Source organism: Bombyx mandarina, chromosome 06 (genome assembly GCF_030267445.1).
Source record: "Bombyx mandarina strain Sakado chromosome 06, ASM3026744v2".
Classification (NCBI taxonomy): Eukaryota; Metazoa; Arthropoda; class Insecta; order Lepidoptera; family Bombycidae; genus Bombyx; species Bombyx mandarina.
The window spans coordinates 3737064-3753276 of NC_143213.1; the positions used below are offsets into that span (position 1 = coordinate 3737064).

The 16213-nt window shown below is 33.2% G+C and overlaps 1 protein-coding gene across 30 annotated transcripts in view; it reads right to left on the reverse strand.

Annotated features, from left to right (window-relative positions):
- LOC114239888 (uncharacterized) overlaps positions 1-16213 on the reverse strand; it is a 471744-nt gene that overhangs the window by 405071 nt on the left and 50460 nt on the right. Inside the window, exon 5 of one of the 30 annotated variants that reach the window (XM_089728072.1) lies at positions 70-1594. The exons of 28 other annotated variants lie outside the window; for them this stretch is intronic. In XM_089728072.1, the coding sequence (XP_089584198.1) occupies positions 1353-1594 (242 nt within the window). In that variant the 3' untranslated portion in view covers positions 70-1352. Of the gene's footprint in view, positions 1-69; positions 1595-10106; positions 10802-16213 lie in introns of those variants that run through there. One more of the 30 variants, XM_089728034.1, reaches the window with a different exon arrangement.

The window sequence follows — 16213 nt, forward strand, 5'->3', positions numbered from 1 at the left end:
TCGTTAAACGTGCGTTGTGATTAATCAAATAGCATTAGCATTAAAGGTATTCGAAAAAGAAGAAAAAAATGCGTAAATTTTATTTTTATTTCTTAAAAATCGACAAAATATTGCAGCAATAGCATACCGTTGTACACGTTAACGTGAGCTTCGATAGTCACTTAATCGTTACCCGGGTCGTGCGGACTTTGACCCGGGTAGCTCGACAAATTATTATTGACGTTTCGTAGATTCGAATTTAAAAAAAACAATCTGCGTACAAAATGTAGAAAAATATTATTTCCGTATCGGTGAAATCTTTAAAGATTAAAAATAAAAAAAATAGCAAAAATAGTCCAAAAATAGCATCATTTTCTATACATCATTAACTATATTATTATTATCACATTATCTAAATCTATTTTACTATCGACTACAAAATATTCAAAATATACAAATACTTGGTCCCACCAATTAATACCACTTTATAATTTGTATAATAATCTTAAAAATAAATAGTTTATCTCTAAAACTGCTTTAGCAGTTTTCTTCCGCGACGTTACATAATTTATAAGCTCTTCCGCATATTCAATAGTTATAGTCAATAGTCATTACAGCAATATTTACATCATGGTTTTTATTTTCCGATTCCCGTAAAAAATACTAAGAAATACTATCATGATGATGTAAACCATGTCACACCTCGTCTATTAATATATGAGTTCTCTAAAGTTTTGAATACCATCGGGATAACGCCTGCGCCTCATTATAGTAACTTCACAAATACTTTCATTATTTCATCTTACGATTGTAAACACAGTGTTTGTCTATAGAACACAACCGCCGCAGCAATGTTCGTTAATACTAACGACCTACCAACCCTGTGCATTTACGAATACATTAAATATAAACATTGGAGTTTCAGAAGACAATAGGATACATAAAAAGTGTTACGGTCCAGCGCGAAAAACTCTAGTAAAAATCCCAACCTACCACTGCTTCGTACATGGTCGCAAAGATCTTTAAAAATTTCGCATATACTTTCAAACAAATTAAATTACGAATAGGACTCCAAATGTCCTATATCTGTCCTTTCATTTGCAGGCCCATTTACATCGGAGATTGGGAAAGCGATATATTTTCTTTATTCTCTTTTGAACTCAAGCCGGTTTTTTTTATCTTTCACAGTACCCCAAAATAGGTTTGGTACTCTATGATGTACCCAATAAATTTATAACGCTGTCCATAAACGTCCTTGTAGAAAAAAACTATTCCTATATATAGTATATGAATAGACGAACGGGCACACAAGAATGAGCCTAAAGTAATTCCCTGTCATCGGATGTACAGAATCTTACAAAGCGTTCCTGATTTTATGTTTCGTCAACACTGTGATCATTTAATATTAAAATATTATTGTTGTCTCCGTGATTGTGCTGGAGATGACTCTTCACAAGTTTTCCTTCAATTGTGGTCAGAAAGGCTTTGCATTTCGTCCTGGATCTAACCGAACACTGCCATCTTGTCTTCATGCCTACTACCTTCTCCCTGGAAAACCGATATCCCGCGACAACCAGCATCAGGGTGCCTCTACTTGTGATTAATTCAGTCACTGCTGAAAGAAATTGTTTTGTTTAAATGTTAACATCTAAGTCATTTAGATAAAAAAATTGTCTAACTTAGATTCGTTTAAATCTTAGGTATTAAGATTTTTTCTCAAAAAGTTACCACTTGCTATCAGATGGCGAGCATTTCCGTGTATCGGAAAATTTTACCTAAAAAAGTTTTTACTGTTTCATTCTCAGCCGTAATTCCACCAACATTTAAAACTTTCACATTCGATCGTTTGTAAACTTATCATGTACAAACTTTATACTTTATTCGTTTTCATTCAGATATGATTTTTAATACTCTAGCCTTGAGCCAGATGTATATCAACTATTTGCATGATTATCCTTTACATGATGATACTTAAAGGGCGTATAAATTATTAAATAATCAATAAAGTCCCTTTCTATATCTGTAGTCTATTTTAAGAAGTCATTACGCGTCGCAGATCACGGGCCGAGATAACCGAGCAAACATCTAATGTAATTGAATCATATCAGGAGGAAACGGTGACATTCACCTCTCTCACCATTATTCTCTCAATAGGCTCTGGTAACGACATAACATCAGGTAGGCTGTGATCGCAGATGTCTGTTTATGTTCACAAAAAACAAGATTCCAACACTGTCTGATACAAAAGTTACGGGGAACGCAACGTATTATAATAATATATAGTTCAGAAAGTACACTGAAGTCGAAGGCAATTAAAAACTATACACCATAAGAATATCGAATACTCACCCGTAAGAATCCAGATGAGTTTTAGACATCACAAATAAAAATTATGCATGTTTATAAGTACTTCCAATATAATTAATTGTATTAAGGAGAACTGTAGCAGGAAAAAGATTGTATTAAATGAAACAACCAAAGAAAATTGACAAATACAGCAATTCTTCATATCTAATATTTTAAGTATTAAACTATTTAATATAAACATTACTTATGATTAAATACTGAATAAAAGCTTTATAATTTTATCCACCACCGAACCTAAGTAATATTTATGTTAGTAACATTTTCGAGTGCAAGAATATTGTGATATATTGTTGTTTGTTAGTCAATGCTACTCTTGTTGCAAAAACTAGTAACACTTATTCTATGAAACCCACCCTAATAAATAAATTGCTTAATTAATACTTTAAATCTTTAACATGATTCATTTTCCGTAATTTTCTTAAACAATTTGAAGCCTTCAAACTGTAAACTTTTAATGTATTCCAAGCACCTTTTGTCATGATTATATTATAGGAGACAGGTTTATTCGATGGTACATGAAAATTTCACTTTTTGTCGATCAAATATAAAGGCATTCGCGGTATTCCTAACACACTTAACTTAAAAAAAACACGACAGCACTATTATTGTATGAACGTTCCAACTTGGAATGTAATAAATATAAACGTTCTCCGTCACAATAACGATTAAGTGGGCGATTCATTTACAAGACGACAGTCGCGTCAACGTTCGTTCCCGTGTTTATTGCCGTTCCCGAAAGTAAAGTGATGCATCTGAAATACTCCGATCTTAAGCCGAAAGATCAAACTTTAGCTCTTCCTGCATTCTTCAAATCATTGTTTGGAGTATAACAATTGAGCAGACATGCGACTTCTCACAAGCTCATAGGTTAACATTATAAAATCGGTTAATAATTTATTTTATCATTAATACGCTTTTATTAGCTTCAGACGTATGTATGTTAGTATGTAACGGAATCTTTGAACATGATTTTGACGGATTAACTCGAAATTTGGTATACTTATTAAGGACCAATGACAATTCAATATTTAAAAAAATTTAATAAATTGAAATTCAACTAAAAAAATGAAAAATAAATCATAGTTTAAAAAAACTAACAAAATACGCTTTTATAGAAAATCCAACTAAAAAATAGAACATAAATTTTAATAAATTTGAATTAAAAATAGTGCAAGAAAAAGTGATTTTATTGTAAAAAAATGAGTGGGGAGCGTGGTATCAGTAGTTATAAATATTTTATGAACAGATATGAGTAGAAAGGTTATTTTGATAATATCCTGAAAATAACCCTACACTTTTTACAATAAAATCATTTTATCTTACACTATTATTAATTCAAATTTATTAAAATTTATTTTCTATTTTTTAGTTGGATTTTCTATAAAAGCGTATTTTGTTAGTTTTTTTTAACTATTATTTATTTGGTCTCTCCCAGATCTCCCATTTACGATCACCTTAATTTGAGTGATGAACAAACCAAAAAAATCTGCTTTTAGATTTAAATGGGCCAAGTTTGCCTTCTTCCATTCCATCATCTTTGTCTTTGATATTTGATGTAAGCTTATTCAAAAAAATCGAGTATGATTCACATTTACAGGACTCTGTATGACGACGCATGATGAAGGCTACATAAGACTGTGCTGTAGGTCGGCTTTATAAAGGATCGCCCACTTAACGAATAAGTTTCCAGTTTTAAATTAACGATCGGCCAATTCAGTTGTCCATTTAAACTAATTAAATAGTTAAATTTCATAGCTTACTTTAATCTAAGAGTCCGTCGAAGGAGGAATATATTTTTCTATAAATTATTCATCTTTAAGACATAAAATACTGCTAATACAAACAGACAAACATACAAATGGAAAAAAACTGACACGTGATAAAAAAAAATAGTATGCGAATAATAGACTTACAAACAAATGTTTTATGGGAAACGCTTAAAATAATAAGATTGTGTAAGCCTTAGATCTATTTGTTTAAAATATAACGATTATTGTATTCTATGATATCGGTTTCTTAAATAAGCATCTCGGTCATTTTGTTACTGTCCTAAATAGTTCATCTAAAGTTCCCAACACCAGTTTTGCGATTTTTATCTTTAAAATCGATTCGCGGTGGTGTGCGCTAACGGATCATGGAAACCCCATACACGAACTATGGCATTATCCATGGTGTGGAGCGACGCTCTGCATCCAGCCTTTGCTTTAACGCACACCCATCTAATTCTGCTACCATATTTATTAACCCGGTTAAAACGATACTGCCCGATCATGATCACGGGATTTCCACGTTGCGATTGAGCGAAGACTGGACTTAAATCTGAAAAAAATACTCTGTTAGAACCTGATCTTGTAAAATCGAAATGCAATTAATAGAATTTGATCAACAAAGAAAAACCGACTCGTGCAATAACTAAATGAAAAAAATTGATTTAGGGATCAAGCAAATTTTATTACCTCTTAGTCTAAATCAGTCGTTACTCATATGAAATTCATTTATTTACAAAAAATACTTAAAGTAGGAATTAAAATTGACTACAAACGCAAAATTATTTATTATATTGAACTTTCAATAATCTACAACTAATCTACATATGCCTAACGTTTTAACTAAATAGGAAATATTTATTGTTAAAAAAATACAAATTACACGCATTCTAATAAAGTCGTACATGATTTTAATACGCGTGTTTAAATATTCAACGAGCATTTAACAATATATTACGTAGTGAAATTGAAAGTGTCAAGTTTTATAGTTTCACTGTTTTTTTTCCTTTTCGTTCGTTTTTTTTTTATTGCATAGATGGGTGGACGAGCTCACAGCCCACCTGATGTTAAGTGGTTACCGGAGCCCATAGACATCTACAACGTAAATGCGCCACCCACCTTGAGATATAAGTTCTAAGGTCTCAGTATAGTTACAACGGCTGCCCCGCCTTTCAAACCGAAACGCATTACTGCTTCACGGCAGAAATAAGCGGGGTGGTGGTACCTATCCGTGCGGACTCACAAGAGGTCCTACCACCAGTAAGTACCAGCATTTAAGTTGAATGCCAACGCCAGACAGGAGAAGCCGACACACGGCATGAATGGCATTTTAAATCCCAACCCTACAGTCAAAGTAATGTAGACTTCATAGCGATAGTCAGTTTTCTTGTTTTTCGACCACGACATTACCACAATAACATTTAACTACATTAGATCAATGATTGTGTTTTCCTAAAGTCTTTACAATCACGTTATCAACGGTTGTTATTGATGCATTGCATCCGCTCTTCTTTTTAATACACGTCCACCGAACCTTCGAACCCCAGCAGGCGTGTTTGTTGAATCTCCATTGCCCTATCTGCACCACTAGATTACCGCGTTGGGACAGATCGAATTTCGGTTCTGTGAATGAAAACTTCTTAGTCAATACAAAGTTCCATTATTGTGAATAGGAATTAATGTTAAATATTAATAACTATTATTTGAAGAATCCTAAAAATACAATATGTTATGATACAAATGAAAAAAAAAACTTGATTAAAATTTATTATCATTCATAATCAATATCTACTACTAAACATTTATTATATTGGCGCACTATATTATAAAAAGATAATGCAAACAAAAAATAGTTTTAAAATTACATGTTTCATAATGTCTTCATAAATTTCAATTAACAATATTAACAATACGATATAACTAACCTCTGTCATTAAACGTAATAAAGTTGAACTAGAGGTCCCGCAATAGTCGAAATTCGACTATAATTAATTGGAATTGTAAGTTTGTACACTATTATGATTGTATTTTATACTTCTATAATCACAAATTTCGCCAAGACTACACTATAAAAAACATTAATAAAGACAAACAATATTTAATCTATTCTCAATTTGACCAGAATTCAAGAACAAAAGTTTGACAATAAATAGTATGCATGCGTGTGTGTGTCAAATACATGGTATGTAGTGTGTGTAATGTTTTCTTTATTGATTTAATATATTTTTATGCATTATTTAAAAAAAAATTCGCATTGTGCACTTCTTCTCTATATTCTCTATAAGTGTGGAAAATTTCATACTCCTCCGTCTGCGCAATTTTCGTAAAAAGGGATACAAAGTTTTTGCTTCACGTATTAATATATAGATGATAAAGTATCATGTCATTACCAACTCGCTTTTATTGGCTTGACATGTATCTATGTGACGAAATCTCTCATCGTAATTTTCTTCAACAATAAGACGCGCGATTCATTTGAAAATTTGCACACATATATTGTGACTATACTGAGACCTTAAAACTATATCTCAAGGTGTGTGGCGCATTTACGTTGTAGATGTCTATGGGCTCCAGTAACCACCTAACACCAGGTGGGCTGTGAGCTCGTCCACACAAGTAGGCAATAAAAAAAAAAAAAACATATCAAGGATCCTCAAGTTAAAAAAAATTCTATTTGCTTTTTAATTAATTTTTTTATTCTTATTTAATTAATTTAGATCACCACTAAAATTGCTTATTTCTCCTAAGTAATCATTATTGAAGATTTTATTACATTAATTATAACAAAATCAAGCACGAATATCTATACTTAATTACATATATATTTTATATTGCATATTCATTTCTTGTAGGTATCAGGTGTGCAATTTGACTATCAATATGATTAAGATCTCAATATTAATGTCCATTAATTACAACTGACACGATAGTTATATCCGAAGAAGCTAAACATCGTTTTGATGTTGTTATAACAGTGTGATTGCACACCGAAACCCAATTTACATTCAAAAAACAGATACATTGGTACAGTAGGCGGTGTTATCGCCAAAAGCGAGTCGAGTGTAGTCTTACTTATCTGTTATTAAGACTTATGATTATGCCAGCCGTTTAGCTTCATCAATCTACCGTTCACAGTTACAGCTAGGCACCTGCAACCACAGCTCTTCCTCGAAGTGCACTCCCACCAGGTTTTATCTCGTCGCGTCAACTTTTTTATAAATCTATAATTACCCCAATTTATAGTGGGATTTCCAAACTTCGTCATTTCAAATCTCAGACCATTGGGGTTCATTATTCCTAAAACAACAAAAATGTCAGCATTTAATATGTGGTGTAAAGTTAAGTTTTTATTTTATTTGGAATTTAAGCAAACCCTTTTATGGTATATGGTTTATTTCAATTTGTTAATCAAGATACTTTATCCTACGACATTTGTCATTTAAAATTTTTCAGAATGTTAACTGATATAAAAATAAAACAAGCTCCTTCAAATATTAATAAAATATATTTACAGTACCGAACATTAAATATAATCCTTTAGGCACTACGTAACAAGATTCTATCTAAGTGTCAAAGTTTCTGGGCGTACCTGATGGCGAGTTCCGATCGACTTCTTCATCATCCTTTCTTCCCTGTATCGGCTCCCTTAATCTTACAGCACCATTTCTGCCCTTTGCATTTTCCTTTAAAATTATCATCTAGTTTATCAATGATTGTGGTTAAAACTTATTTTAGTGACGTTCGAGTTTTCAGTGACTACAAACGCATTGCACCTTTCCCTTGTTTTAATACATATCCACCTCTCCTTCTTGCCGTCTCTCTTCATTAATTTATAACGATTCCCAGATATCACCAACACAGGATTACCTCTTTTGCTCTTTGAAAAATAATATTCAATAGAAGCATCTGATTCTGAACCTAAAAATATCCAAATATAGATTATCTAAAGATGTTTACTTTTGAAATCCGTGACTGATGTTACTATCCAGGAGGCTTGTCCTCTAAATTTAGTAGCTATGAAATCTTATAGTCTTAAACTTTACAATTGATTTATAAGGATATTTCGTACAATATGTCATATTGGGCCTAATGAGTATGAATAGTTTGTACCCACTGGTAAGATATGCCCTAGGCTTATGCCGAAGTGCGACTCTTGGCGATAAGAATCAATTATTCTAATTAAACACGTACTTTAAAAGTGTTCGCAAAAAAAATCCAGTATGAAGGACTAACATCATGAGATAAAATACCTACGCCAAAATTTATTTGCGTAAATTCTGTCCAACCTATTTCTACTGCAAAGCAGCCTTACTGTTTCGACTTAAAGCATATGCAAACGATTTTACAATAAATACCGTTAAGAGTTCCATCTCATATTTCGAAATGAGTGCGATAGTGTCTCAGAACTCCAGCAGACAATTAGCATCAGCAAACTCAAAATCAGCAGAAACAAAAGTAATTTTATGATTGTCCCTGTTACATATTTTTTTTTGGAAAATACCTAAATAAATAAAACAAAACTGGAATAAGTTAAAATTCAATTTTATTGAAATCGTGTTTTAAATAAGTCTTATTGAATACATTTGCTCACTAATTTACCTTCGCATTGGTGTCATATAATAAAAGTTCTCAGTGATCGTGATGGCATTCTTCATGAACGACAAGATCTCCGATTGTTGTAAGTTTTGCCCGACAGCCCCTCGGTTGTCTGGTGCAGCGCCATTTTATTTTAAGGCCACGCTCAGTAGATTTGCAATACCGGTACCGTCCGAGACACAGTTGTGGCCTACCTAGCCTTGATACGCGAAAACTGGGTTTAATTCCTGAAAAAAAAACTCAAAATGGTAACATATTTATTAACCTTACATTATATTAACGACACCTTTTGGGCGAAATAAAATGTTTCTGATAGAATATTAATTTTCATCTGGTCTTTATTGTGTATTTTGTAGTCTACAACGACCTAATGAGATCACATGAAGCATTTTATGAATAAATTTCATAGATAATTAACACAGCTGACGGACTACTTGATATCATCATACATTATCAAAAATTAGTTTTATTTCTCGGTGTCAATTAAGAGTCGTTTGGATGACAATGTCCGTTTCTGATTCCAATTATGTCATATTTAAAAGTTGTAACCCTTGCATTGCAGCCTACTTTAGTACATTTCCAAGAGGTCTTGTATCCATTCTTGTAGTTCTTCGAGAAACGATTCCCTTTATAAATTAACATTACGGTGCCTTTGGTAGTTTTGATAAATTCACCTGAAAAAAAATTACATTAAAAAACATGATATATTTAAAAAAAAAAATTGTTATTATATTACGCGTATATTACGCATGAGCGTTCTGTCTGATATGGCGACTCGCTCGCTTCTGAGCTCGAGTGTTTTTTTTTTTTTTTTTCTACCTAAGCTGGTAGCCTGGAGCGGCTATTCCAGCGTAACCGTAACAAGTAGGTGAGCTCACGGGGCTCAAACCTGACGACGATGCTAACACGAACCCTAGCAAGAGTCGTGCTTCGCAGCATCTACCACCGGATCGGAATCGCGACCCACTGAGAAGATCCGGCGAGAAACTCAGTGGGCTGTGTCTGAGCTCGAGAGACAACAACGGAGCGTTTTTATAGCAAGATATCGTGGTGGGACGATGTTGTTTACGACTCTTATCTTGCACGTGTTGTTTTCGATGAATGCTTGCACGTGTTGTTTGTCGTCCCATCTTTATTAGTCATGAACTAATGGTTTATAAAAACACGCGCCCACATGCTTGCACGTGTTGTTTGTCGTTCCATCTTTCTTAGTCATGAACTAATGGTTTACAAAAACACGCGCCGACATATATAGTTGATGTTATATTTGCATTAATATCCTATGCAAAGATATCTTACTCGCGCTAAATTTGATATTTAACGTAGCTGACAACACAAGCGGTAATCAGAACGTTAAGTCATAATTGTTTATATAGGATATTAAAATAAACACAAATCTTTCATTTTAATAATAAGAAATCTATATTAAAATAACGTTTTATATACAAACAAAATATTTAAATAATGTCAATAATTAGAACATTTGTGTAGAAATATAGTAAGGCTCATAATTATTAATCTAAAAAATATCACCATATTACGTATCGCGTTTAGAATATCACTGAGAAGCAAAACCTTAATCCTAATATACTGAAATTTACGTCAAATTTAGGAGATCAATAAGTTTAAGAAACATTCGATCGCAATTCTTAACAATAATATTGCTTACAGTTCACTTAATACTACTACTTTTCAAATTTAGGGGTCTTTTTTATCACTAGGATTGGGGGGTCTCAACCATAGGTCTGTTTTAGGAAACAATCTCGGAAAACCAATTGCATGCAGGGCTAATGCCGCCGCCGTGGGAGACGAGATGGGAGACGGGAGGATAGCAGCTGCATTGGCAAGATCAGTGATCTGACTGCGAGGGCGCAACTTAACAAAGGCACCATTACCGCACCGAGCGTAAGTCGGGGCCGCATGGTTGTGAGCGTCGCCTGAAGCGATTAATTTACCAGAAATCAATCTCACTCGAGCCCTGCAGCCCATATGTTTGGAAGAACAATAAAAAAACCGCCCCCCGACTTGTGAGAACGTGTAGCCTCCGAGCACCAATATGTATTTTCCTTTTTCCGTAGGAATAAACTGCACATCTGGAACAGTACTCATATTTAATAAGCGTTCTTAATTTTCAAACCACAGTTCACTATTAGCGCGTACAAGTATTGAGAATAAATAAAACACAGACTGACTATAAGTAGAACTAATATTTATCCAGTTATTTTAGTAGTCCATAACTATAATAACAATGCGTACAAAGCGTTTATGAAATTATTGACACGTGAAATTCAGTTATATCTTCAAGTAGTGTCCGTCTCTGACAAGGTATTTCGGTGGATCGTGTGTATGCGAAGTGTTGACTTTCACGAAGGTGCTATCATAGCGACGCAGCTTCGCCGGACAGCCCGATGCTTTCGACGAGCAAAACCAATGGGGACCATAGTTCATTTGGGAATACGTATACCCGTCTAGCATCAGCAAGCTCTTTTTTGAGCGTGAAGAGGGTATGAAAATAATTTCGGAGTCTGAAAAAAAATAAAAATATTACTGATTTTTTCATGAAATGGCACGAAAAGTCGAGTTTAGTGATAAACCTTACATATGTAATTTACATGCAGAATAACAAAAGCTTTTATAGAAAGGAATCGTTTAATAGTTCATCATACACAAGACAAGCTTGCACATTATTGTAGACTTTTGCTTAAATTGATACATTTTGGACTAAAGCTATAACACTTCGGTTACTAAATCTTAGTAATAAAAATAATAAAATTGAGACTCTAAATTCCCGTGTTTTTTTTTTAATTTTAAACAATTGATTATACAATATATGCAAATACCAATTTATCGAGCAATTTAAATTAAAAGTAAACATGATTTATTTCTCAAATATTGATTTATCACACGATTCTACGACTAGTAGATACACTGTAGTAAACTTTTAAGGCCATCACAACCTACTACTATCATAATATCTATCACAACACGATTAGGAACGATTGATTATTAAATTAACTCTTGATACTATACAAAATTTACTCTAGTACCCATAACACACGTAATCCGAATTTGGGGCCAGTTGAATGTGCGTGATTGTTCCCAGTTATTATAATACCTTACACTTAATACTAATTTTAATGTTCTAATAAGGCCCATGTTATCGTAATACTGGTGGTAGGACCTCTTGTGAGTCCGCACGGGTAGGTACCACCGCCCCGCCTATTTCTGCCGTGAAGCAGTAATGCGTTTCGGTTTGAAGGGTGGGGCAGCCATTGTGACTATACTGAGACCTTAGAACTATATCTCAAGGTGTGTGGCGTATTTACGTTGTAGATGTCTATGGGCTCCAGTAACCACTTAGCATCGGGTGGGCTGTGAGCTCGTCCACACAGCTAAGCAATAAAAAAAAAATTAAAAAAATAAAAAATAATAGAAACAAAACCATTTACGCAGAAATTTCAGCTTAATTCTGTTTGTATTTATTGTTTCCTATATATTGCGAAATTTTATATCATAATAATATAAGTTGCTGCGCAACATAACAAAGACAATAAGCTAAAGTAATGAGAACTTGAAGGGCAGTGTGCGGTCGATTCGTCGGCGGGCACAGTTGATTCTATCACAGTCGATATCTTTCAGACAACCATTGAGCATAAGAAATACGTAAGAGCAAACGTAGTTACATCGTAAATATTAATCATTAGAACAATTATGCAACGCCATTTCCAGGTCGAAGAAAGAAAACGAGCGATTTTTGTACTGTATCCGATTTCCTTCTGCAATAAAAAATAAATAAAAAAAAGATGTGTGGTGTCCTGGGACTCCGGATAGGAACGAAGTTCCTTATTATAAAAAATTTAATTTTAAGTTCTATTCGAGGTATAAAGAAAATAATTATTCGGGTATACATTTTTCATTATGATTTTTTATTGATAAAAAAAAACTACTTTAAGTTATCAACTTTATTTTATTCACAATGATTTAAAAAAAATATATAATAATTATATGTTATTTTTTGTACGTTATTACAAAGTTAAGTCGTGCACTGTGTGTATTACTAATAAAAATCTTACGTTACGGACGTTTTTTCCCGGTTAGGGTAAATCTCCGCATCGTCCCATAAGGAACTTCGTTCCAAAAACTACATTACATTTCGAAAAGGAGCCACATTTGTTAGTTTAAATGAAGCACCGTACTGCCGTATTTGAAATACTCGTAATAATATTTAGACATGGTTCGGTCCATGTTTTTTTTTCTCTAAAAACGGATCTAATTCTATAATGCATTTTCTTCATTTTTCGTGAATCATAGACAACAGACATTCTATAAATCAATCAGACCTCATTTTATTTGTTAGCTATAAATAACTTTCTAAATACAATTTACGTATAGAGCCTTCAAATTTAGTTACTTAAAGGGTAATTGTCGAGTGTTTTCTGGTTTTCTGGATGAAACATTTTTCCAAACCTCTGGGCATATTGGAAAAAACAATTTTTCGTATTTCATTGCCGTAGCACAATTATTATCTTCACGACCTCACGTATACCAGATCGTCCCGCAGTCCCATAAATTGTGGTAAGTTTAGAGAGAAAGAAATAAAAAATATGTTTTGTTTTCGTTAAAATATTTAATTTTATAAAATACTAGCGACCCGCCCTCGCTTCGCTTCGGAAACATTAAAACACACATGAAACAAAAAAAAAAAAAAAAAAAAGTAGCCTATGTTCATCAGGGACAATGTCGGCTTCTAATGGAAAAAGAATTTTTCAAATCGGTCCAGTAGTTTCGGAGCCTATTCGAAACAAACAAACAAACAAATCTTTCCTCTTTATAATATTATTAATTAATAATAATAGTATAGTATAGAAATTCCGTAAAGATTAATATTTTCCGCGGATAATTTTACAAAACGTTATATAAAGAGCTATGATAAATTAAATTGACTATTATCGAAATTTCGTCTCTACTCGTTTCCATTTCAACCTGTCATTTTTTTATTGTTAGTAGTAATTTCATTACATCAATTTTCCCATTTATCAAAATCTAAGAAAAAAGGCATACATTACTTCATTCTGAAATTTCCGTTACATACGTGTACTTTTAGCAATTGTATAAAAAGCACATTTTTGGTCACCACAAGAAGCGTGTTAAATATTCTGAACTAGCGTAGTTTGAGATAACGGTTATTTTCTTAGTACCTACTAATAATTCTGAGATAAGCCCTGACACATAACTCCAAGATTCTATGATCCATAATTAAACAGTTATTCGTAAATGTTTTCCTCAAATCAAGAACTAAATGAAATACATAGAAATTAAGATTTTCTCGAAATAAATATAGCACTGGTAGTAATTTGCGGCATAACGGCAGAGAGTAGGTAGACATAACCGTGTCGTGCATGCTTATATCCACATGCATCCACATTACAGTATTTATATATTTTTGTCGCTTTTTTTTCAATATACAAACTATACCGAGCTCCATTACTTTATTACATCTATGTTATATTATATACTACATGTATTAAATACAATTTATTTTAAACTAATTAAAATTGTTAAATACCGCTACGCAGTTAGTGTACAGATATTCTTTGTATTTTTCCTGTAGCTCTACCCAAGCTTAAATTCTACGTCGCGTCTTGTGGAAATTACTTTTATTTACCGTTTATAACAAACAGTTGATTGTCTTTAATGCTCTCGATTTTTATCGATATTTTTATCGATATTTAATCACTTTATTTTCACTTAATTTTACCAGCCTTCCATACAACATGAATAAATTTGTTTAATAATTACGTAAAAAATCTCATATAGATAACAAACAACAGTAGATGCCAATGAAGTTCCAATGTTAACAATACGTTGATAATGTATTATCCTGGTTGTTTTAAATGAATAACCATAGAATAATAAAACTAAAACTGAGTATTTTCATATCACACAACACGTAATTTTGAAATATTTAACTATCATAATTTGTCGTATGTAATTTTAATGGAATGTCTTTTTGTATATTTAGATTAAAATCCAGTTTATTGTAGTTGATACATGTCAGAAATGATTATGAACTCCTTGTACTTTAACAACTTGGAAGTCAATAGTCATGAGTCGCGCTTGACACTGGAGTCGCCGTTTCCTGCCACACACCCAGTAGACCCGATGACCTCCGTACGTTCTTTCCTTGATGAAGTTCATCCCTTTGTAGACTATCATCGGATTACCCTGACGTGATCGCACTATCACTGCACCTATGACATAATTGTTTTATCTTAAATTATATTTTACCTGTAAACTGTGTAAACGGAACTTCAGAAATTTTCATAATTTGCCTGGCTAATTAGATTAAACGCTGCTTCTTATTTTATTGTATTTTTTTTCTATCTAGCTACATTAAATAAGTGCATATTGAATCAATTATTCTTAGAATTACATCGCAAAACTCTCATCAACTCACTTTCAAATCAATAGTTTATTAATCAATTTGCTTCTTAGAAACATAGCAGTTTTAAACCAGTAACGCCATCTACTATGCGGAGTAAACAACTAAACGACTTTTTTATTGTTTTTTTTTGTCTTCCAAGCATATTAAGTTTTATAATTTAATAGAATTCGGTGAAATTAGTTTTCGATATTTGACATGCACGAATTAACAACGATAGTATTATCAAAATGCCCCTCTAAAAATACAAGCGGCGCCATCTACCAGCGCCCGTATGCTAACTTGACAGCATCAACAAATCTCGAATGAACCGGTTTTATGACGTGTCCAAATATCTGCTACGTCACTTCGAGCGAGGGCGCTGTTTCGAGATATTCAGTTATTTTTATGGTGTATTGTAACATCGTATCGGGACCTCCCATTGTCGATGAATATGTTAAACTGGGACTCGATCTCTCGGAACTGTATTTATAATGAGCACGGTTATACGTGGACTGTGTTATCGAATGCGCCAAACTTAGCGGAGAACGGAACGACACACACAAAAATGCAGTTTACCGTTAACACGATTATCTTAGTAGTCATGCTCAGCTTGACTCCGAAATTTATTACCATTTTTAGTAGGCACTTTTATGCGTTCGTATTGCTTTTGATGAAAATTTCCAATGCTGATAGCAATACAGAAAAGTACGTACAAGCTTAATGATTTTAGGTTTCAAATAAAAATGTACCTGCTATGTAGTTTTTGTTCGTCTCAAAAATGAAATTCCAGTATTGATTGGACCTTTTTTTTTTATTGCTTAGATCGGTGGACGAGCTCACAGCCCACCTGGTGTTAAGTGGTTACTGGAGCCCATAGACATCTACAACGTAAATGCGCCACCACCTTGAGATAATAATATAAGTTCTAAGGTCTCAAGTATAGTTACAACGGCTGCCCCACCCTTCAAACCGAAACGCATTACTGCTTCACGGCAGAAATAGGCAGGGTGGTGGTACCTACCCGTGCGGACTCACAGGAGGTCCTACCACCAGTAAAAAAGTAAAGTAAAGTAAGTAGTTC